Source organism: Cnephaeus nilssonii, assembly GCF_951640355.1.
Source record: "Cnephaeus nilssonii genome assembly, chromosome: 3".
NCBI lineage: Eukaryota > Metazoa > Chordata > Mammalia > Chiroptera > Vespertilionidae > Cnephaeus > Cnephaeus nilssonii.
This window is the reverse complement of record NC_137074.1, coordinates 32,782,893-32,805,920: the sequence shown is the minus strand read 5'-3', so window position 1 is coordinate 32,805,920 and position 23,028 is coordinate 32,782,893. Positions and strand designations below refer to the sequence as shown.

At 41.1% G+C, this 23,028-nt stretch overlaps 1 protein-coding gene across 1 annotated transcript in view; it reads left to right on the top strand.

Moving 5' to 3' along the window:
- Positions 1-23,028, top strand: part of SPATA16 (spermatogenesis associated 16) — a gene marked incomplete at both ends in the record, with an annotated part of 163,049 nt that overhangs the window by 126,190 nt on the left and 13,831 nt on the right. Inside the window, 3 exon segments of the mRNA XM_079767270.1 lie at positions 824-936; positions 9,071-9,235; positions 12,032-12,115. Coding sequence (XP_079623396.1) covers positions 824-936; positions 9,071-9,235; positions 12,032-12,115 — 362 coding nt within the window.

The window sequence follows — 23,028 nt, the reverse complement described above, 5'->3', positions numbered from 1 at the left end:
ATTATGCTTAGAGGACTGAGCCCTCCAAGCTGGGACTTGTTTGCGACTTTGCCGGCAGGTCAGTCCGAGGCTTAACCTTATAACCGCTTCCTACACAACAGAATTGTTTTATGAAATGAAAAATACAGCCAGTGACAACCTTAAATCACTTCAGTTACCTGCTATTATATTAATATTTGTTCCACTCTTTTCTTAGGTAATTAACCAAGAACTTAGATCTCTTGAAGAGTATTATAGATAAATGGTGTTCAGTAATTCTAGTTGAAACTTTCAAAAAAAATCAAGAAAATATTCACAGGGAGTTGAGTTCTCAAACTTGTGGGATGAATTCATGACCGGGTTAAATTTATTCTTTCAGCTCTACCCACATAATTAAGGATTTGTGTTTTGTTTGGCACTGTATCCTCTGAGGCTTATCTCAACCCTGAGCTACATTCAAAGTCAATGGGATCTGCACACTTGAATAATACCTGGGAGGAACAAGACAAGAATCAGACACATTTATGACAACATTTTTTCACAATTCAGGAAAAACATACTCAGCAGAGAGAGGTGAATTGTTATAGGCTGTCTCTTAGATCTCTCAATCAGGACCACAACAAAATGACTAAATGATAGTCTCTAAAGGGCAATGTCTCCTCTGCCTCTCTCCTCATAGATCTTTCATTGTTATGCATGTGGTGTAGGGATAGGACTGGTTTCTCTACTAAAGATTTCATATCTTTTAGCATTGAGATATCTGTTCATAGCTTGCTAAAGAAAGCATTTTGAAATGGAAGTCTGGGAAAAAAATAGTATAAAAGTTTATTGTTACAATTTTTAGAATATAAAACTCCCTTCGGTCTGCTTACCAGAGAAGACACAGTGAGACAGATGGAGACAATGGGGAAGCGAATCTTGCCAATACTGGATTTTATTAGAAGCACCCAATTGAATGTAGGTATATGAGTTTTTTTTATATTTTTCCAATGTATAATATTAAACGATTCTAGAATTATGGAAAGCTTATGCTGCAAATATTGCAAGTATTGAGGGATTTTAGAAACTTTCACAGTAAATCTTATTTGCAAAACAAACCTAAGTTTAGCTAATGATTTTATTCCTTTTATCTTTAAAGATATTTTACAATGCTATGCTTTGCAATTTCAAACATTTAGTAAGTAATGTCTCTTTAAAGAGCCCTTTCTTGTGCCTTCCTGATATCTACTTCAAGGTTGCAGTGAACGTCTCATTTCAACTCAATAACAAAATTTTAGCGTACACAATATTTTCCCTATTTCACATATTGGGCTATTGCATATAACCATCTTGTTACCTACACAAGAATTCAGCTGGCACCACCACACCACAGTAATAAACTCAGCGCTACTCAATATCGCCAATTGCTTTTTTGTGTACCTTTGTATATCTAATTCCTTTCTCTATTCCAAGAAAAGCATGCCCTTTCTACTTTTCAGCCTTAACAAAATAAGACCTGAATTATGCTGTGGTAATTTACAAAATATAAGGTATAAAAGGAACTTCTCATTAGTACCCTGTAAAGGCAGGTTCCTCTTTTTTAATACAGTAGTCCTCCCCCTTTATCCACGGTTTAGCTCTAATCAACCGTGATCAAAAAAATATTAAATGGAACATTCCGGAAATAAACAATTCATAAGTTTCAAATTGCACATTGTTCTTAGTACCTCCCTTACTCTCATCACATAGGCATTGTATCATCTCATGCCATTACAAAATGGATGAGTATGATACTATAACATATTTTGAGAAAGACCACATTCACATAATTTTTATTACCATACTAGTGGCCCAGTGCATAGATTCATGCACATTGAAATGAAAATAATGAGAAGAAATATTTTAATCTTGCTATTTGCCCTTTCTCTGTAATGGAAGAATCAGAGCCGCCACTGGTCGCTGTCTGTGGGACGATTGGTGGGGCAATCGGGCTCCCGCTCGCACCAGCCTTGGCCCGGCGCTGCCCATTCACCTGCTCCACCATCCCACTGTGGTCCTGCTCTCCTTGGGGCCTACAGGGCCAGCAGCACCTCCAATGCCACCCGTTGCCAGCATCGTGTTGCCGACGCCCCATGTTCCGCACCGACCCCTGGTAGGCAGTGCTCATCATAGCAAGTGGTTGAACTCCTGGTCTCCTGGTAGAACTCCCAGTTGACCACCCACCCGAGGGGACAATTTGCACATTAGGCTTTTATTATACTAGTATAGGATGTTGTTATAATTGCTCTATTTTATTATTGGTAATTGTTATTAATCTCTACTGTGCCTAATTCATAAATTAAACCTTATCATAGGTATATATGTATAGGGAAAAACAGTTTACATGGGGTTCAATGCTCTCCATGGGGTTTTAGGCATCCATGGGGGGTCTTGGAAACTGTCTTCCTGAGGATAAGGAGGGACTGCTGTATTTTTCAAAAGGCCTGTACCCTTGAAATTTTAAAGAATTTTCTTTTTGTGAATTTTGTATTATATAATTGATTCAATGTTCTTGCAAAGGGAGCCAAGGGGGTCATGACAAACAGCGACTTAACATCTATTCAGCAGTTTATCAGCTCAATAACATTATTCAGCATTTTAGGAAAGCTATAATATCTCTCATATATTTTCATGATTTGTAATTCTAAGCATTACAAATACAAAAGCACATTTTTACTGATTTTTCCTGGCTCCCACAACTGTGTTACACCCAACTATCTCCCCTCTATTTCTATTAATAAGAAATCCATCTCTGTCTCAGTCATCTCAGGCTGTCATAACAAAATACCACAGACTGGGTGGCTTAAACAGAAGAAATTTATTTTCTCACAGTTCCAGAGGCTAGAAATCCAAGGTCAGGATGCCAGCATGGTCAAATTCTGATGAAGGCCCCCTCCTAGTTGGCAGTTGGCTATTTTTTGCTATCCTCGCATGGCAGAGAGCAAACCATCTGATATACCCTCCTATAAGAGCAATAATCCCATCATGAGGGCCCCCAACCCATGACTTCATCTCATTACCTCCCAAAGGCCCCCTCTCCAAATACCATCACACTGGGGGATAGGGCTTCAACGTGTGCATTTTGGGTGGACACAAACATTCCATTTATAGCACTCTCACCAGCTCCACTACAAATTTTGGGTCCTATTCTCCAATTCACTCTCTATCACAACCTCCTCCAAACACGCAGACACAAACCCTTACTGTCCTCTCCATACTAATTAGAGACCCACACTCATCATCATTGTCATCATCAGGCCCTTGCAAGCAGTGAAAGTTTTGCTAGCAAGAACCATCACCATGTGACGTGATTTCACCTCATCCACACGTGGTCAGCCTAGTAGAGCCAATGAGATGTATGTTGCAGAGGTGATCTGTCTGTGCCCTGGCTTTTTTGAGAGATACCTGACCCACCTTGTTACTTGTCAGGAAAATGACCACATCATCTGTTGCCAGCTCAGATCTCACAGTGGGTTGTGAATGCTGATTAGACCTATCTAAGCATTAGGCACATTTTACATGTTCTTAACTCATTTTCTTCTCACCTTTAAAAGGACATTCTAACTACTTGGAAAAAAAAAATATACACACACACACACACACACACACACACACACACACACACACACATATATATTATACTAGAGGCCAGGTGCATGAAATTCGTGATGGGGGTGTGTGTCCCTCAGTCCAGCCTGCACCCTCTCTAATCTGGGACCCCAAAAAGGATGTCCGACTGCCCGTTTAAACAATCCAGGACTGCTGGCTCCCAACTGTTCACCTTTCTGCCTGCCTGATTGCCCCTAATCGCTTCTGCCTGCCAGCCTGATCACCCCCTAACCACTCCACTGCCAACCTGATTGATGCTTAACTGCTCCCCTGCCAGCCTGATTGCCCCTAACTGTCCTCCCATGCTGGCCTGGTCACCCTAACTGCCCTCCCCTTCAGTCCTGGTCACCCCCAACTGCCCTCCCCTTAAGGCCTGGTTGCCCCCAACTGTCCTCCCCTGCAGGCCTGGTCCCCCCCCCCCCAACTGCCTCCACTACAGGCCTGGTCCCCTCCAACTGCCCTCCCCTGCAGACCTGGGTCCCCTCCAACTGTCCTCCCCTGCAGGCCTGATCACCCCCAACTGCCCTCCCTTGCAGGCCTGGTCCCTCCCAACTACCCTCCCCTGCTGGCCATCTTGTGGCAGCCATCTTTGGCTACATGGGGGCGGCCATCTTGTTTGTTGGAGTGATGGTAAATTTGCATATTACTCTTTTATTAGATAGGATATCTTTATGTGTCAATAATAGAAATTTTAAAACCATACAGTAATTAAGATTCTTAGCATCTAATTAATAACTCAATTTTTTTAAAATGAGTCAGCACCACTTTGCTAGCTGCAAGTAATTTCTGCTTTCTTATGTTTGCTTCTATGGAAAATATCAGTTTTTGAAAGATTTTCTCAAAGGGTTTTAATAGAATCGAAGTAAGTGATCCCAAAGATACCCAGGCACCATGAGTATATTCAAATACTGGCCTCTAGGTTTCTTATTATATGTCCAATCACAGCTTCATAAAGCAGGACTAAATAAAATTGCTGCAAAGGTAACCTAGCTTAATGAAGCAAGTAATGAGTTGGTGAGTAGAAATTATTCCTACATGGTATCATTAAATGTGACCCAAACAGCCCTCAACAGTGATTTTAAGATCCCCTGAGGTCTGTTTTTATCTTGTCAGATATCAAATGTCATCCACTTGAATGCTTAGGCATTGCATTGTCCTTATTAGCTGTTACCCTACTTTGTGACACCTGTAGATAAAGACATTAGTCCAAGGCGGTGCTCTGGCTGTTTAACCCTAGGACAAGTCACTTAATCTCTGAGCTGTTTTTGCTCATTTATAAAACAGGCTGATACCGCCCTGGCCAGTTTAGCTCAGTGGATAGAGTGTCGGCCTGTGCACTGAAGGGTCCCAGGTTCGATTCCAATCAAGGGCACATGCCTGGGTTGTGGGCTTGGTCCCCAGTAGGGGCATGCAGGAGGCAGCCGATTGGTGTTTCTCTCTCATCATTGATGTTTCTATCTCTCTCTCCCTTTCCCTTCCTTTTTCTGAAATCAATAAAAATATATATTTTTTCAAAAACAGGCTGATACCTGCTAGGCCCACCTCACATAGTTGTTATGAGATGAAAAGTACATAATCCATGTTGAAGCACTTTGCAAAGTATTATAAATGTTGGAAGTTTTAATCATTTATATCAATTTTAGTTTGTTTTGACAAAAGGACCATTTTATAGACCTTTCTTTTTCTTTATACAAATTGTGTACTTGGAAATGACATATTCTTCTAAAATGAAGATCGTGCAAGTGTCCTGTGGATTTCAATTTTTTTCTTGCATCACTGATGTGCTCAGTGTCACAAAGTTGAGGTATTTTTGTGCTCTGTGTCATAAAGGCAGGACTAGAACTATCATCTCTAGCCTTGGGGCAGATCTACAGCCCACAGTAAGGCTTCCCAGGGAAACTGGATTTTCACCTCTTGCCATGGGGTGGTAGACTCAGTTGGTGAAGGACATTCTGGTGTGAGGGAGGTTTCTGTGTCTCAGGCAATGATTCTCCTTACACTCTGACTTCTGTTTCCTTCTCTTTTAAAAAAATATTTTTATTTACGTATTTCAGAAAGGAAGGGAAAGGGAGAGAGATAGAAACATCAGTGATGAGAGAGAATCATTGACTGGCTGCCTTCTGCATGCACCTTTCTGGGGATCGAGCCCACAACCCTGTCATGTGCCCTGATCAAGAATGGGTCCCTGCCCTATCCGGTTTGGCTCAGTGGATAGAGCGTCGGCCTGCGGACTGAAAGGTTCGATTCCTGTCAAAGGCATGTACCTTGGTTGCGTGCACATCCCTAGTAGGATTTGTGCAGGAGGCAGCTGATCGATGTTTCTCTCTATCCCTCTCCCTTCCTCTCTGTAAAAAATCAATAAAATATCTTTAAAAAAAAAAAAAAAAGAATGGGACCCTGACCTGGTTCATAGGCCAACACTCAACCACTGAGCCACACCAGCCGAGCACCAATTTCCTTTTCTTTATAGATTCCTTTGCTAGGCACACAACACATGGCCCAACAAGAATGGTTCTGGTAATTTAAGAGGAATAATCTAAAATATTCCACTACCTGCCTATCTGGTGGCTTTTAATCCAAGTGAACATCAACCCCATTTACTGGTAGTTTTCCTTCTCTGGATCTTTGTCCTAATTAATTCACATGCCATCAGATGCCACTGTGCTTTTTCATTCATTAACTTTATTGGCTGCTGTCAGTTTCAAACCTTATGTACTGTGCTTCCTGGGCTAAATGTTAAAGAGTCAAAATAATAAAATCTCTTGCCATGCATGAAGCCTTCTTCATGGGCTGACTTGCCAAAAAATGACTTAACTAACCACGATTTTAATACCTCATTAATTTTACTTTTAATTTCCTCCAAGTGAAGCATAAAAAGTGTTTACATATGCACATTTGAAATGAACAATAATATTTTTTCTACCCCCCCCCTTTTTTTGCAATTAATGTTTCTATATATTTGAGTCAAGTGGAAATATATTCCAAATACTTTTCAGCACTATTATATGTAGTGCCACTTATTTGCCAAATATTAATCCATACCTGCTATTAAATCTAGGCAATTCTGACTGAAGCCCTCATTTAAACTTGCTACTTACCTAACTTCATTGTACCTATGTGAGGTTTTAGCTTCAATCATGGCCACTTTTTAACACTCTCTCCAGCAGCTAAGGAGCCCTTTAATCACTCCTGAGGTCTCACTGGGAGGGCTACTTCCCTTTAGATTTAGCCCTTGCTAGCATTAGATGTTTAAGGTAATTCCTTCGTTTCTCATCCTTTCCTTTATTTTCTTAAAGCAACAGCATTAAAATATTCCTGCTGGCATTATATTAATTTCTTTTTCACTTTGTCTCTCAAAGACCCCTATCATATAGGTGAAATATGCATGCATCTGTAGTTTTCTAATAATCAAAACTGCATTTGTCTTAAGCTGGGGGTGGGTGGGAAGGTTGACTATTAGTAGTCAACTATATTCTCTTCCTAGTATTTTATATGTATAGAGTACTTCCTGTTTTGTTATGCACCCAACAATCAAGCTAACAAAACACCATTGCCTTCCACTATTTTTATTTTCCTAATGTTTAGGAAATTACACTGCTAGATTATGTTCCCACATAGGCTGCAGTTGTTTCTGCTCTTTGGAGTTGAACCACTACCCACTTTCCTACAACTAGCCACAGTGTTTTTTGGTGTGTGTTTTTTAAAACAAATAAAGCAATTTTTCTTCAGAAAGAAAACAATTTCTCCTGCAACTTGCTTTCCTCTGTTTGGCAGAATCCCATTGTTTAGCTACACGATTAAATTAAATGTGTAGGCTAGTTATTGGGTCAGTTCAGAGAAGGGAGCCCAAATCCACAATTTGCAATCATTGCTCCTATAGGTTTATAGATTTTTAGACAAATGGTTCATCTGAAAGAACAAATTAGTTGAAATAGAGGAACATTAGTCATATGGTATAGATAAGTGTTAGGGAGAAATACAGCAAATACAATGCCGTGGTTTTCAACCTTCCTTTATTAACAAGACTCTAGAAAAGCACCAACTTCTAGAGGTTGTTGTCAATTAAAACATGCATATGACATTTCAACAAGAACTGCTTTCTAAATTCAAGCTGAAATTCCAATGCTCTTTAGTAATGCTATTTTCTAATAGTTTTTCTCTTTGGAAGATATATTTTAAGAAAAAAAAATGTCTGCCTTCTCTAATTTCTGGAGGAAAAATCTGTTTTATAAGTATGCACAAACTAAAATCATTCTTGCTCAGATACTAAGTTTTAAGATAGTTATCTGTTCTTCAACTTCTTGAGATACTTGAATATTTGGGGAGTGAGGGGGTACCTAGCTACAATCCATATAAAGAGAGACACATATCAGAGATTATGATTCACAGAGTAAGGCTCAGGACTCTGCCTAGTTAACCAACAAACCTAGTGATTCTGGTGCAGGTGGTGCAGGAGGAACCCTGCCATAGGGGATGCTGGTCCTCCAGCTTTCCTCCTCTGAGCACCTGGATGTGGAATGAAATTGCCAACTAAATGCCCCTGTGACTCCCAATTTATCATTACCCTCCACACAGTTGAAACTCAAGGATTTTCTTTTAAACCTTATAGGTCGCTTTATGTCAGGAATACTTTTTCTAAATATAAATGTAGGTATTTTATTATAAACTTTGCCTTTCCTATCATGCACTATGATTTGTATTAAACTTTTTTAGAGAAGGCGACATCTCCTCTTTTACGGCTGGCAATAGCAAACACGTATGTAGGCCACCTTATTAGAAAAGGGCCCTATTTTGAGACAGCCCAAAATACCAATAGATTCATGGGGGTTGGTGGTCCTTACAAATGTGAACGGCAGTCTGTTTCAAGATGGGTCATGTCGGTTGCTGGGGTGGCCCTGGGAGTCAGAATAAAGTGCTATAATACCACAAGAAGAGGAGCCAGAGTCCGAGGCCATACAAGAAGAACTAAAGATAAAAGCAGAGTTGAGCTTTGATGTAAGCCATTGGGTAAAGAGAATTCAATGTGCAGCACATTTTCCAGGATTCAACTTGCATAAAAATATTCTTTTATATAAACAAGGTAGTGGGCAACTCTTAGCTCTTATGATGACCTGGGTGACATAGATAAAGGCCCCCCCACCCCAAACAGACACAGCTTTCTGATGGCTACTGGGAAGGTGGAGCTGTCACGTTCAATGTCAGTCCCCTCTTCTCCCCTCGGCACAACTTGCTTATTCGGGGCCACCTGCAGATCAGTCCTGCAATGTGTTCCCTTTTGCATACACTCGTCTGTTTGAAGGAAGGGTCCAGGTCATTCTCTAAAATGAGAGAAGGAAATGTTTATACTAGAGGCCGTTGCTTCAAAGGATGTAAATGTACTATAACCAACCCTGACTTCAATCCCCAGAGAAAGCTCTAGTTCTGTGGTCTTGTTCTAAAGCATTTCCTTTTCCAGGGAGACCAGGGGAGTTTCCCTGCGTGCTCTGGTGTGATGGAGAAGTTGCAGTACGCCAGCCTCCTCAGCCGGTTACAGAGAGTAAAGGAGCAGTCCCAGGTGATCAATCAAGCAATGGCTGAGCTAGCGACCATTCCCTATCTACGGGACATCAGTCCACAGGAGGCAGAATTGGTAAGTATTTGTTTTTCTTTGTTGAAGGCTTTCTCAGGCTCTGAGTCAGAAGAAAAAGTGATATGGTCTGAAAGAAATTTGTCATAATAAATATAGTCTGAGGGCCAGCTCTCCAACCCTCATGAAGCATTCTAATGGAGAAACTGGGAAATGTAGAAAGGTGTCTTATTTTATTTGCTCACATTGACTGGCTTCCATTTTTAAAATATATATATATATGTTTTTATTGATTTTTCTAGAGGGAGAAGAAGGGAGAGGGAAAGAAGATAGACATATTGATGATAGAGAAACATAGATCGGCTGCCTCCTGCATGTCCCCTACTGGGGATCCAGCCCACAATCTGGGGCGTGTGTCCTGAGAAGGAATCAAACCAGGGACTTCTATGGTGCATGGTACAGTGCTCAGTCCACTGAGCCATGCAAGCTGGTCTGGCTTCCATTATTTAATAGCAATACTTGTCTGACATGGGGGAAAAAAACATGGAAAGGGGCTGATTATTTGAAATGTATGTCAAGCTTTTTGTTTTAAGTAAAGTTTTAATTAATTGCTTCTTAAACTCTAAGCCTTATTAATACAGGATTCTCTTCTTTGGAAAATTGAGAGTACAAAAGAATAACCGCTGTACAGAAAACCAACCGTACAAAATAGTCTTTAGAGTTTTCTTATTCACTTCTAGTGTCACACATGTGTTGGCAGTGCCAATACACACACACACACTGGTACATTTAGATAGAACAATTATTTTATTCAAGCGGGAAATGTAATTAGTCAAATGGCTGTATTTTTTAACTGAATCGACCAGTTAACTCAGAAAACACAGAGGCAGTCAAAAACTAGTTGAAGGAATAGCTCAAACAATCCTCAAACAGATTTGTTTATTATAACCATAATCAATATTAGAAATGACAGCAGCTAGTTTGAAAAACAATTAGTTAACCATCTGCTGGCCATTCGAGGAAAGTGAGGTGTACTCTATAGGGAGATCCTAATGTTGGATAGGGGAGGGCTCTTGCCTTTGAGGCTTTCATTGCAGGTAGCTAAAACTAATTACAGACCTGAATTGAATTCACCTAGCAAGGATGAGAACAGCCCAAACTGGTCACCTGTAGTTTCCAGATACCTGAAGGAATCCTCCCTCCCTGAGTTTTTAAAGTTATAACAAATTAATCGAGAAATGCACTGCCAACATTTATAATGTTCATCTGAACCTGTTAAAGTGTGTGTAATATTGATATTCAAAGTAAGTATTCAAAATGGTCTGACTAGCCAAATAATAAAGCTATGCTTTCTAACGATTAAAACTATAGGTGGAGGAGGGGGGAGTCTATTAATCGAGGATTTACTAAGTCAAAACTAGCAGTCATGCTTTCAAAACCTTAAGGGTTGTGTGCAGCAGAACACCTGCTAAAAGGTTGTGTTTAAAATACCATTCATACGGCATTCAGGGGTGCAGTAAGCAAGGAGCTTTCGAAGTACAGGTTACAGCCAGTTTCAGATGATGAATGCCCCTCGGAGATAAGAGGAAGCAAAGAAAATATTAATCGGAGAAGCTGGCTCAGTGTTGATCCTGTCTTCCTGAAAAGCACATGCAAGATTTCCATGGCAAATACAAGGGAGTTTTCTGCACCTAGGCCTTCTTCACCACACATCTGCAGCTTCTTTCTTCTGGAAATACTTGCATTTCCAAATATACACAGAGGGCACCAAACTAGCATTATTGACATCCCTTATTAACATGTTAGTGCAGTATTCCACTCTCTCAAACCTTGGAAAATAGGATTGAATGGGATATTTTTATAATTTATCTGCCTACTAGAAAAAAATTTTAATGTATATGGATGTACATGTGGAGGCCCAATGTTTAAAAGTCATGCATCTTGCAAGATTTCATCGCTGTAAATAACAGATTTTACTTTTCAGCTTTGAAGCATGACAATAAATCCTGGTAATGCCTTCTGTGGCACTGTCTAAACAGTGACTGCTCCGTAGAAGAGTTCTGAGGGACTCCGCTCTGCCCTTCTGCCTCAACTCTGCAATATCTAAAGTTCAGAAAGATTCTCTAAGGGTTCCCACTGTTTGAAGCCACAGTGAACTGAACTGGCATTTGTTCTTTAGAGAACTTTCCTTTTTAGCTGTGACTGTCACATAGCTCCGTGTGGCTTCTCTGCTTTGCAGCTACATATGCAGCAGGTGTATAGGGGACTATTTCAAATTGGAATGTGGCAGTTTTGTGCAAATGGTGGAATTCTGAAAACTTGCCTTTGAATGGAACCTAAAAAGAAAATGTGGTTATTTTGAAGTTTTAGAGTAGAAAAAGAATAGTAGAAGAATTAAAGTGAGCTAGATCCTTTAAGAGGCAATAAGACAGCACAATTTCAGAATTGTCCTCTGGTGAGCTTTTGCATGATGCCTGAAATCATGATATATCTGCCTCAGGAGAAAATACTAAAACGCGTTCATGTACTACATGCCATTTCCTGAGAGAATTAACTATTGGCCTTCATTCTTTACAACCCAAATCTGTTTTTACAAAACGTCAATGCTTACTACATTAAAACCTATATGTTTCCTACCCATTTTCAAGAAGCATCTTTTCATTGTTTCAATATTTTATATCTGCAATAACACTCAGTAATGACTGAAGCAAAGATGGGGTAGCAATGTTCATTGTCGGAAAGATGAGTAATAAAATCATCAGCGTACAAATGATTTTTTAATTAGGTTTTAATCTGTGTATTTAGGGAAGTTATTTCTGTGTGAATTCCACACTGATAATTTTTATCTTGGTGCCACAGCTGCAGTCACTAATGGCAGATGCTATGGACACCCTCGAAGGAAGAAGAAACGATAAAGAACGTGTGTGGAATGCAATCCAAAAGGTAAAACTCTCAGCTGAAGGAAAAAAAGATATATGATTCTCAAAGCAAATGTCCATCTTGGGTCAAGTCTGTTTAGACGATAAAAAGAAAGTTCTTCAGGTTGTTTTAGTCTTTGTTTTCTTTTTAAAATAAATGCAGCGCTCTCTCTCTCTCTGGAAGTGTAACCAAAATCAAAGATGGATTTTTTAACCTGTTCCCTCAGGTCTGCTCCTTTTCCAGCAGACTGTAGTCATATGTTTGTATGGACCTACTTATCATTGTCATTTTCATATTCTACTTTTATTCTCTGCTTCTTCATTATTGATTATTATAGCTTTCTAAAAGTCCTTCCAGCCCTAACCGGTTTGGCTCGGTGGATAGAGCATTGGCCTGTGGACTGAAGGGTCCCAGGTTTGATCCTGGTCAAGGGCATGTACCTTGGTTGTGGGCACATCCCCAGTAGGAGTTGTGCAAGAGGCAGCTGATTGATGTTTCTCTTTCAACAATGTTTCTCTCTATCCCTTTCCCTTCCTCTCTGTAAAAAAAAATCAATAAAATATATTTTTAAAATAAAATAAAATAAAAGCCCTTCCATCCATGTTCAGCCCATTTGCCAACCCTTTCCCCCACTTTTTATCACTTGAGGAAAAAATGGCTACATTTCAGGGAACTACAGAGAAACTAGCACACTGATGTTTTGTGAGGAAGAATAACATACTGGTTATTAGCCACAGAGGAAGATCCCTTCATTGGCTAATGGGGTTGAAATAAAGTGACCACCAGGATGTACCTGGCCATCAATGCTCAGGTGGCTTATGTGATACCACAGAGCCCTCTGACAATATAGGAGTGAGTAATATTGAGTCTCAAGTCCAGCTAAAAATAATAAATTCTATTCAATCTATTCCCCACTCAGTCTCCTCCAGTCACTATAAGAACCCACAAAGAGAACTGGTACCAAGAGAGGTGAGAGGAGCAAACCAAAGAAGCCTTCACTCTAAAAGGGAGCAGTCAGCCATGAGGGATTCTGGCACATCCAAGGAAATGTGTGCCTTCTGAACTCATTCAGAGGCCCTATGATAAATGTATAAAACAGAAACTCACTGAACTCGGCCAATATTTGTTGAATATTTACTATGCCAGAGAGAACAGTAGGTGTTAAAGACTGTGCTGGGAAAGACAAACATAGCCCCTGCCTATATAGGCCTTCCATCTGGAGAAGACAGTTATTAAAGAACTAGAGGCCCGATGCACGAAATCCATGCAAGGGTAGGCCTTCACAGTCCCAGCTGCCTCGTGGCCCTGGCTGCCTCACGGCCCCACGGCCCCGCCCCCCACCCACACCCACCTTGGCCTGGTGCTGCCGGTGTCCGCCGCCACCACACCCCCAGTTCCCCAGTTCCACAGAGCCCCCTGATCTATCGCCCTGAAGAGGGTGGCCTAGGCCTTCCTCTTTGGGGCAATCATGGAGCCCCCCAATTGATTGGCCTGCTGGCCAGTGGCCTGGTCCCACTGTGGGCAATCATGGGGCAATGGTGGGCCCCCTGACCAATCGCATCACACCTGCCTTGGCTGGCCTGGCACCAGTGTGTGTCATAGCGTGGTTGTCCCGATGGTGGTTCTGCAGTTCGGCCATTCGGTCGATTTGCATATTATGCTTTTATTATTATAGATTACTTATAAGTTTATGGAATGTTCTAGTGAAAAGGTGAATGTTCAATGATCTATAGAAACAAATAGCTCAGAAAAGCCAAAAGTGATATTTATACAACATTCAAAGTCTACATAGTCATTATCGGATGAAAGGGAGATTTCTAAACAAAAGGAATAGCTTGTACCAAGAGTGCAAAGAAAGCACGGCAGATTCAAAACTGACAGACACAAGGAACATATTTCAAAATGAAGTAGAGGCAGAAACCATCTCACAGAAAGACTTATAAATTATGTCAAGACATAATTTACGCGTGTGAGACACCTCCTGGGCTCTAGTGGGAGAACAGATTGAGGGGCTACAGAAATGTGGGGAGGTCAGTTCTAAGGTGGTGGCTTGATCTACAGTGGAGGATATAGTAGTAGAGCGAAGCAGACTGATATAAGAAATATTCAGGAAGCCAAATCAACAGGCCTTGTAGTTCACTGGTTGCCTGTGGGAATTTAGAGAATAGAAAGCATTAAGAATGATGCCCACATATTTGGCTTGAACCATTGGGCAGGGAATGGAGAGAGATTTGCTGGTGCCATTTACTGAGGAAGCAAACACTGTTGGAGGAGCAGCTTCTGGCAGAGAATCTGAACTACTTCAGAACCCAGCTGGGAGACAGAAACCATGCCCGATATTTGAAAGGGGATTTAATATAAAAAAATGGTTAACTAGGTATGAAATTGTTAACTAGATAACTGAAAAAGCAAAGGAGAACAATAACTTATCACAAAGAAAGCATTAAAGGCAGCATCTACCACCCATTAGTGCTGGAAGATCAAAGTGAAGATGTGGGAATTACTAAAACAGAAACTCGGAAAAGGAACCCAGCTGCGCTAACACTCAGACCTCCCACTGGGAGGTGCTGCCTAACTGGTGCTACTATCGCTGAGCTTAAAGGAGGGGTCCTGAAGGGCTGAGACCCGGTTTCTGAGGAGTGGACACTAACCCACTGTGCTGTAGCATAGGGGGACAGGGGAGAAGGAGTGGTAATGAAGGTAATTCTGATACTACAGAAAGGAACATGTTACTACAGGAAAAAAGCTTTGCTGAAAAGATGCTCACAGGAACCCCAATTAGACAGAAAGTCAGCATCAAGTAAACAGAAAGCAGCAAGTCCCTCTCTTGCCCTATTGACAGAGACTAAGAGCTAGCAAAATAGAAGTAGAGTTTGCAGAGCTCTAGCCCCCGCATCAAAGAACTAATTGTGAGCTTGGAGTTGAGAGACAATAGGCAGTAACTGACACAAAGGTACCATGAACTTACAGTGCTGGCAAGATATCCAAGAGGAATACAAAAGCCTGGAGTTCTGGATAAAAGACTGAATAGTCATTGCCAAATTGCTGTTAATGGAAATCGTTTGAGTGACATGGCTGAGAAAGAACACAGAGTCAGAAGAGAGGCTTTAGGAGCACATTCAATCTTAAGAGGAGAACCCTACAAATGAGACTAAGAAGAAATGGCAAGAGAGATGGGAGCTGCGGGTAAAGCAAATCCAATTCTGATGAGAGTCACACAATATAATCAAATATTTCTGTTAGCTACAAAAATAATCATTTAGAACAAAGGTCAGCAAACTCCGGGCCCTCAGGTCAAAATTGGCCAACCACCAATTTTTGTAAATCAAGTTTATTGCACATGTTTATGCAATTTATTTACATACCGTTGTCTCTGTCACCTTGGTCAAGTTGAGCAGTCACCACAAATACTGTATAGTTCACGAAGCCTAAATCATTTAATATCTGTTCCTATACAGAAGAAGTTTGCTCTACCTTGGTTTAGGGTATTACCCTTCACAGAAATATTTGCATTTATATAATAATGTAATAATATTTATATTTTTGCAGTATATAAATAACATTTGTACAGTGATATTTATATTTACAAATATAAGTGACAACAGAAGAGTTCAAATATGAAATTCCAATGACAAGCCAAAAAGGTGGAAGACAGATTGACATTTACCTATATCTGTCGACATCTTATAAACAACCACCAATTCTACCTCATTCTCAGCTAGTTTTTTGACACTCACATTCATAGAAGCACTGAGCCTGTAGCTTTCCACTTTGCCCCTATTTTAGTTATATTTTGCTGTGTTACAAATCACCCCAAATATATAGTGGTTTAACAACAATGTGCTCCTCTCTCATGGTTCCATAGACTGACCAGACTCAGCCAGGTGGTTCCTGCTCATGTCTCTCGTGCAGTTCGATCAGGTGGTTTTAATAACATGGGGTCATTTTAAAGCTAAAATGAACTAGACTCCAGAATGGCTCACTCACATGGCTGACAGTTGACACCAGTCAGCTGAGACCGTTGACTGAAGTGCCCTAATGTAACCTTTCCATGTGACTTAAGGGTTCCAAGAGGCAGTATTTCAAGACAAGGAAAGTAGAAACCACAGTCCTTTCAAAGGCTAGTCCCAGAAGTGGCAGAGCGACTTGCACCATATTTATTGGTCAAAGCAGTCACAGGCAAGCCCAGATTCACAGGGTTGGAGGAATAGATTTCACTTCTCTCTGGAGGAGGATGTGTACATCCAGTGAGAGAATGAAATGATAGTGTCTGTCTTGGAGACAAGCTCCAGCAGCAAAGCTGTGACTCACTCTGGGCTGGAAAACTTGCAAGCAAGCAGGAGTCAAGAGGATAGTCAATTCAAGGCCACTGAGACTGGAACGCTCCAGAGCCACTCCACCCAACCACTGGGTGTCTAGAAAGACCCACTGGTGAGCAGCCAATCTTTCCAAATTAAAAGCCCTGGAAATGATCCTAGCTTTCTAAATGGAAGCTCCTAAGAGGTGTTTAGGAAGATGTGAACGTGAAGGAACAGGGTGCCAAATTTTTCCCAAGGGCTTTTAATTTGGTTAATGTGACTCTACAAAGGATGATCCTATCACTTTCAGACAATTCCGGTAGCAAGTAAGTAATTTCCTTTTATTGCTACAGAGTTAATTGGCGTGTGCAGAAAAAAATAATTTGAAAAAAAAAACTAATTGTACAAGCTACACTGTGTTCTGAGCCCACTAGAAGTTGATATCAGCATCACCACCTCTGAGATCTGTTATCTGTAATAGAAACAGCTGTTGTACCTAATGAAAACACTTGAAATTTTCATCGGAAGCAGCAGAATTATAGCAGCACCTCCTAGTTCCACATAGTTACAGGGACTGTCAGAATCCCCATTATCTAACACAATGTTTAGAGCTCCACTTTGTTATAGGTCTATAAAAAGCCTCGCAAGATGAAATCCGATCCGTGAGCATTGACCTCCTGTCTATATTTTGTTTTCTTTGAGATTTCACTAACAATCCAGAAAAAGAGAGTATGAGACAGTTGTTTTTTCTTAACTCACTAGAACTAAAATACATTCTTTATAAAGTTTTAGGCTATTTGCTTTTGTTTTGGTTTGGCTTTACTGAGCATTATTTTCTTTCTGGTAATTAACTCAAGAAAGATATATTAATGTTGGTTTAGCTGTATATATACAAAACTAAGCAGGTTATGTTAAAAAAAAAAGTAAATTTTCTTGTATTGGCAAGTCCCTTGCCACAGCAAAACTCTTTAATTAAGATTGTCACACTTTACTTCATTTTAGTCTATAAATACCTGAGAAAACACTCTTTTGAATATCTCACAGGTCCTATTAACACACAGCTCATTCATGCATTCATCAAGCATTTATCCAGCACCTCCTCTGGGTCCAACTCTATTACAAGCAGTGCCCTCATGATGTTTTCACTCTACTAGAGAAAAGTAGGCAATATACCACCTAAAAAATCTGGAATGTATTATAAGTAGTAAATGCTAGGGTGGAGGAGACAGGAAAAGAAAATGGGGAATACCAGATTATTACAACTGCAATACAATAGTCAGGGCAGGATCCAGCAAGGTGACTTTAAAGAAATAGCTGAAAGAAATGCAAACCTTGCAAATAGCTGGTGAAAATCATTCCAAGTAAAGGAAACAGCAAATTCAAAACCTGAAGATTGGACATGCCTGGCATGTATAGGGACCTGCAAGGAGGGCAGTGTGACTAGGATAGAATGAATAAGAGCAATAGGAAATAAAGCCAGAGAGCAGAGGATGTAATGCTTTGTCAAATAAGAAAACAATCTGAGCTGCTGTTTAGAATAGATTAAAATACCTGGCCGGAGTGACTCAGTGGTTGAATGATGACCTATGGGCCAGGAGGTCAAGGTTGTATTCCCGGTCAAGGCACATGCTCAGGTTGTGGGCTTGATCCCCAGTGTGGGACAAGCAGGAGGCAACCAATCAATGATTTTTTCTCATCACTGATATTTCTATTTCTCTCTCCCTCTCCTTTTTTCTCTGAAATATATATAGAATAGATTGAAGGGAGCAAGGGTAGAATCAGGGAGACTAGCTAGTAGGTTATTACAATGATATGATACAGGAGAGTGATTATGGTGGCTTAAACCCAAGGTTGGATGGCTTGAATCTTGAAGCCAGTTGGTGGCAGTGGATGAAAGAAGTGAAGAAAAGGTTTATGTAGAGGGAGCCTAGTACGGGGGAGGGGAGGGGAGCACTCTGAACTAGCAATTTGGAGATCTGGCCTTTCACCATTAGCTCATAAACCACTTTCTTTCTCGGGGCCTCCGTTTTCTTATCTATAAAATAAGATATTGAACTAGAAGATTCTAAGTCTCCTCCTAGCTCTGAATGAATTAAGTGTTGTTTTTTGTTTGTTTGTTTGTTGTTTTGAAAGCCAGACTTTCAAAATGAAAGAATAAGAGTTAATGTTTACTAAGCTCTTCAAGAGTGCCAATACTCTCCTATTCACTTTACATATCTCACTAATCCTCACATGAGGTAATGCATTAAACAGGAAGTTTAGCAGTGTGTCTAAAGTCACACAGCCAGCAAGTGGTAGAACCAGGACTTGATCTAGACCTTGATAGAAGCCTACATTTTGTTCTGCCCGAAAATTCCTGACTGACCAGCATTGTTTTGTGTATAGCTGAGCATTCAGGTGTGAGGCCAATGGAGAATTTTAGTAACCTCTAACCAAAATGGAATTTGGCCATAAACTAGCCTAGTTTGTATGTCTTCAATTCTCAAAATAAAGTTATTTTAATCTGAGCCAAAAAAAAAAAAAGTCTCTAAGGAATTTTTGGCTTAGTATACCTTTGTAATCTACCTATCAAGGATTCTCCTCTGTTCCTTACTTTTTAATCTATAACCATAAAGAATACACAGCCTAGCCCTGGCCAATGTGGCTCAGTTGGTTGAGCATTGTTCCATGTACCAAAAGGTCACCAGTTCGATTCCCAGTCTGGGCACATGCCCAAGTTGTGGGTTCAGTACCTGGGGTGCAAACGGGAGGCAACCAATTGATGTGCTTCTTTCACATCAATGCTTCTCTCTCCCTCACCCTCCTCTCTCTCTAAAAAAAAAATCAATAAAAACATATTTACAAAAAAGAATACACAGCCTAAGTCTGCAAATCTTTGACCATTAATTCAGCTCCCATTCATGGGACTTTAGGCAAGTCACAACCTTTTAAGAAGCATAATGTATTTGTATCCTTACCTCCTTCAGAGTCTATGACTTTGTGTTTCTTAACATTGAATCCACAGGCCCATTAAAGCTTTATAAACTAGGCCTGAAAATAAATTGAAAAAGGAGTCTTTAGAAAAAAATTATTTTAAAAAATGCACCAACTGTTAAGTTGGAACATTCCTATTTCTTCTCACCAGAGAATCAGTTAAGAGAAATAGTTAAGCACACTCTGCTGCAACTTAGAAGAAAAGTTACTTGCTCTTCACTCACAAAGTCTAAATTTTGCACTAAGAAGATCAGAATTTAATCTCGTCCAACAAAGTTTTTTTCTTATTCTGATATGCCTCTGGATCACTGATGTGAGACTAAATGAGAGAATGAAACTGTTATTTTAAAAGTAATGATAGAAATACTCTAGCATATAATCATGGTCCTGTGAATTTTCATGAACAGTAATGCTACTTTTATATTTCATCGAATGTTATAATATCACAAAGTACATCATGATCTTCAATGAATCCAACTAGTGCAGTATAGGTGGATATCTTTAAATCATCCATATGAACTTATTCAAAATTATTTAGCTTTTTATGTTCCTTTTTAATCTCAAAATCTTAACTTATAAATCACACTTACACAGAAATGACATTCATTGATATACTAATTTGGTCTTTTGGGATGAAAATGGGAGAGAATTGTATGTCACTTAGCAACGCTGTTCTGTTCCAGGCTGATACAGGCAAAGCAAGCAGGGGAGAATACAAATCTGGGAGATGGGCCAGGGGCAGTTGGTTGAGGAGGGAGAAGGAAGAGCAAATTGGAGCATTATATTTACTTTCCACATCAGCATTCAAACCTGAAACCCTCCCAGAAACCCTCATGAGAGAGACTGCACAGGCGGCACCATCATTTATCGGCCAGTCATTTGGGCTGACTAATCTGTGGTTAGGGCATGCAGTTGTGTCTCTCTGAAAGCACTGCTGTCTTTTCAGCGATTCAGCAGCCGTACCACTCATTTGCAAGTTTTTTCAGCAATCGGGTTTTTCCTGTGTGTCTTGTTCTTTAAAGAGTCTCTGCAGGTTTATTGCAATTTGATTATGAATCTTCTCAGCTTCTGGTTACGGGCTTTGACATTAGCATATCCCCAAATTCCTTTACAGTGTGTGCTCCAAGCACTGCTAAGCACTTCTATCCATGGCAAAATGCAAATCGTGGGGACACCTAAGTGCTGATTTCTGACCATGCTGGGGGCAGGGTGGGGAAAAGCTCTGAGGACAAGAAGGGAGGCAAAGCCCAAGGGGATGAAGAGGCCACGTGCAGGAAATACTAGTAAATCCCTGTGGTTCCTGGGATAAATGAGTCTGTGCCAGAGGGTGTCCAGGTCAGTAGCTGTAGTGGAGGGGCCTCCACCAAAGCCCAGGCAAACCTCCTGTTGTGGTCACAGGCTGAGCCCTGGGGCAGTCAGACCTAATTGGAAGACCTCATTCTCAAATGTTACCCACAGCGAAGCCAGGTCTAGCCTGGGGAGTACAGAAAACCAAATGCTTTGGTTCTGGCCATCTCCCCCAGCCACAGAGCATACCCCAAATCTAAATGGCACATTTCAATTATGTAAACCAAACCGCATCTTTCTCATTTGACTTAAAGGAAAAAGTATATGGTTAATTTGTTACACATTTTCAACAAGTGCAGTTGCTAATCATTCACTGTCCACCTGTACATGGACATTCCTCCAAAATTTGGAAGGCCTCTATTACATACTTTGTTGGCGGGAAGTATTATCTTCTAAAATGTTGATGATTTTGCAGGAAATTTCTGTGTAGGAGTGGAATCCTAGCATGGCCTGCATCTAGGGAGCATGTATCCAAAAGTTTTGCCATTTTTAACCAGGACTTTATCAAGGGCCAGACAAAGCTAATTGCCATTGTGCTCTTGTCCTATATAATAAAAGGCTAATATGCAAATAGACCGAACAGTGGAACAACTGGAACAACTGAACAGCCAAACAACCGGTCGCTATAATGTGCGCTGACCATCAGGGGTTGTGTGCGGAACATGGTTGTGTTGGCCATGGAGGGATGATGGAGCAGGTGAGCAGGGGCACCAGACCAAGGCAGGGCTCTGGTCACTGTCATCGGGGTGAGCCTCTGGTGGTTACTAAAAAATCTTTGCTCCCGTGCGCTGCGGTGCTGGTGCTGGAGCCGCCGCTCACACCCACAGCCTGTGCCGGAGCCACTGCTCACACCTGCTGCTGGTGCCCGGCGCCAGTCCTGATCACTCGGCGCCATCAGCGGGTGCGAGCAGCAGCTGCCAGCCCTGATCGCCCCTGAGGGCTTCTCCACCTCCCCTGCTCCTGAGGGGTGATCGGGGCAGCAGCCACCACTTGCACCCACTGGTACTGGCCCCAATTGCTCCGCACCGTCAGCGGGTGCAAGCGGGGTTGGGGTTGGCGCCGTCAGCACGTGGGAGTGGCAGCAGCGGGAGCGGGGCTGCCAGCAGACAGGGGACCAGGGGCCACAGCAGGAGGGGCCATGTGGGGTCACAGAGGATGGGCTGAGACACACCCCTGTGCCTACTGCAGCCTCGCAGCCCACAGTTCCTTTCAAGGTGCATGAATTCGTACACTAGGCCCCTAGTACTTAATAAAATACTATAGCTCAACAAATTATCAAACTATGCTAGTCTTTGAAGCTTGCTTTCAAATAGCTATAGCAATTGAAACAAGGCATAGAAAAATGTATCTCCAATAAATAAGTTAATAATGTAATGATGACAAATATCATCAGTGATTACTATTGATCTTTTAGTGTGTGCCAAGCATTTCAACAAGTTATCATTTCAATTATTGCAATAACCCTATGAGGGAGATGTCACTAATTCTCCACTGAAAGATGATGCAAAGGAGCATTGTAGAATTAACAACGGAATCAAGTCCAAGTTTGTATTGATAGGGTTTGGTTTTGAGTCAGATTATTTGGGTCCAAGGCTCTATTCTTAATCATTAGCTAGACTGCTTAGGTTCAACCAAATGCAGATACTAAAGGTCAATGGCGTAAAGAACATTGTCTGACCCTAGCTATAAGATAACCAAGGAAATCACCTTTGAGTCTGCTCATGGGCAGTGAGTGGGATTAAAGCACTAGAGACTATTGCAGGCATCCTCTGTCTTTCTCTAGATCACAGCTCACTGGCCCAGCCGAGGACTTATCCAGACTGCTTTGCAGCAGCTCCCTGACCAAATCCAAACCTTGGCACACACTATCCCCCTAGATCATGCTGCTCTTACTGTCCTCCCTCATCATCCTTCCCTTTGTAGACATATCATGTATAGGTTGGCTTTTATACCTCACCATTTTCACTTCTGCTACAACATCAAAACTTCAAGAAAACAGCTTGGAAGCCTAACTGTTCCTGTAGTGGACTTACTGTCACTCTGAGGGCCACTCTCTGGTGAGTTATCTGAATTAGCATTCTGAAATACACCAGGTTCTCAATGAAAACACAAGTCCAGAAGTACATATTGGCATAAGCCCTCCAAGCTCTAACTTCACATCACAGAGCCCTGGGGCTGGGATTGGACAGCATATTGTTAACCTGCTTCACTTCCTGTGATCTCTCTCTGCCTGTCTCACTAAGGAGATAATATAAGGAGGCTACTAACACAGAAACTAGAAATGCTCATGTTACTCCAAACCTATCGATGTTCTTATCT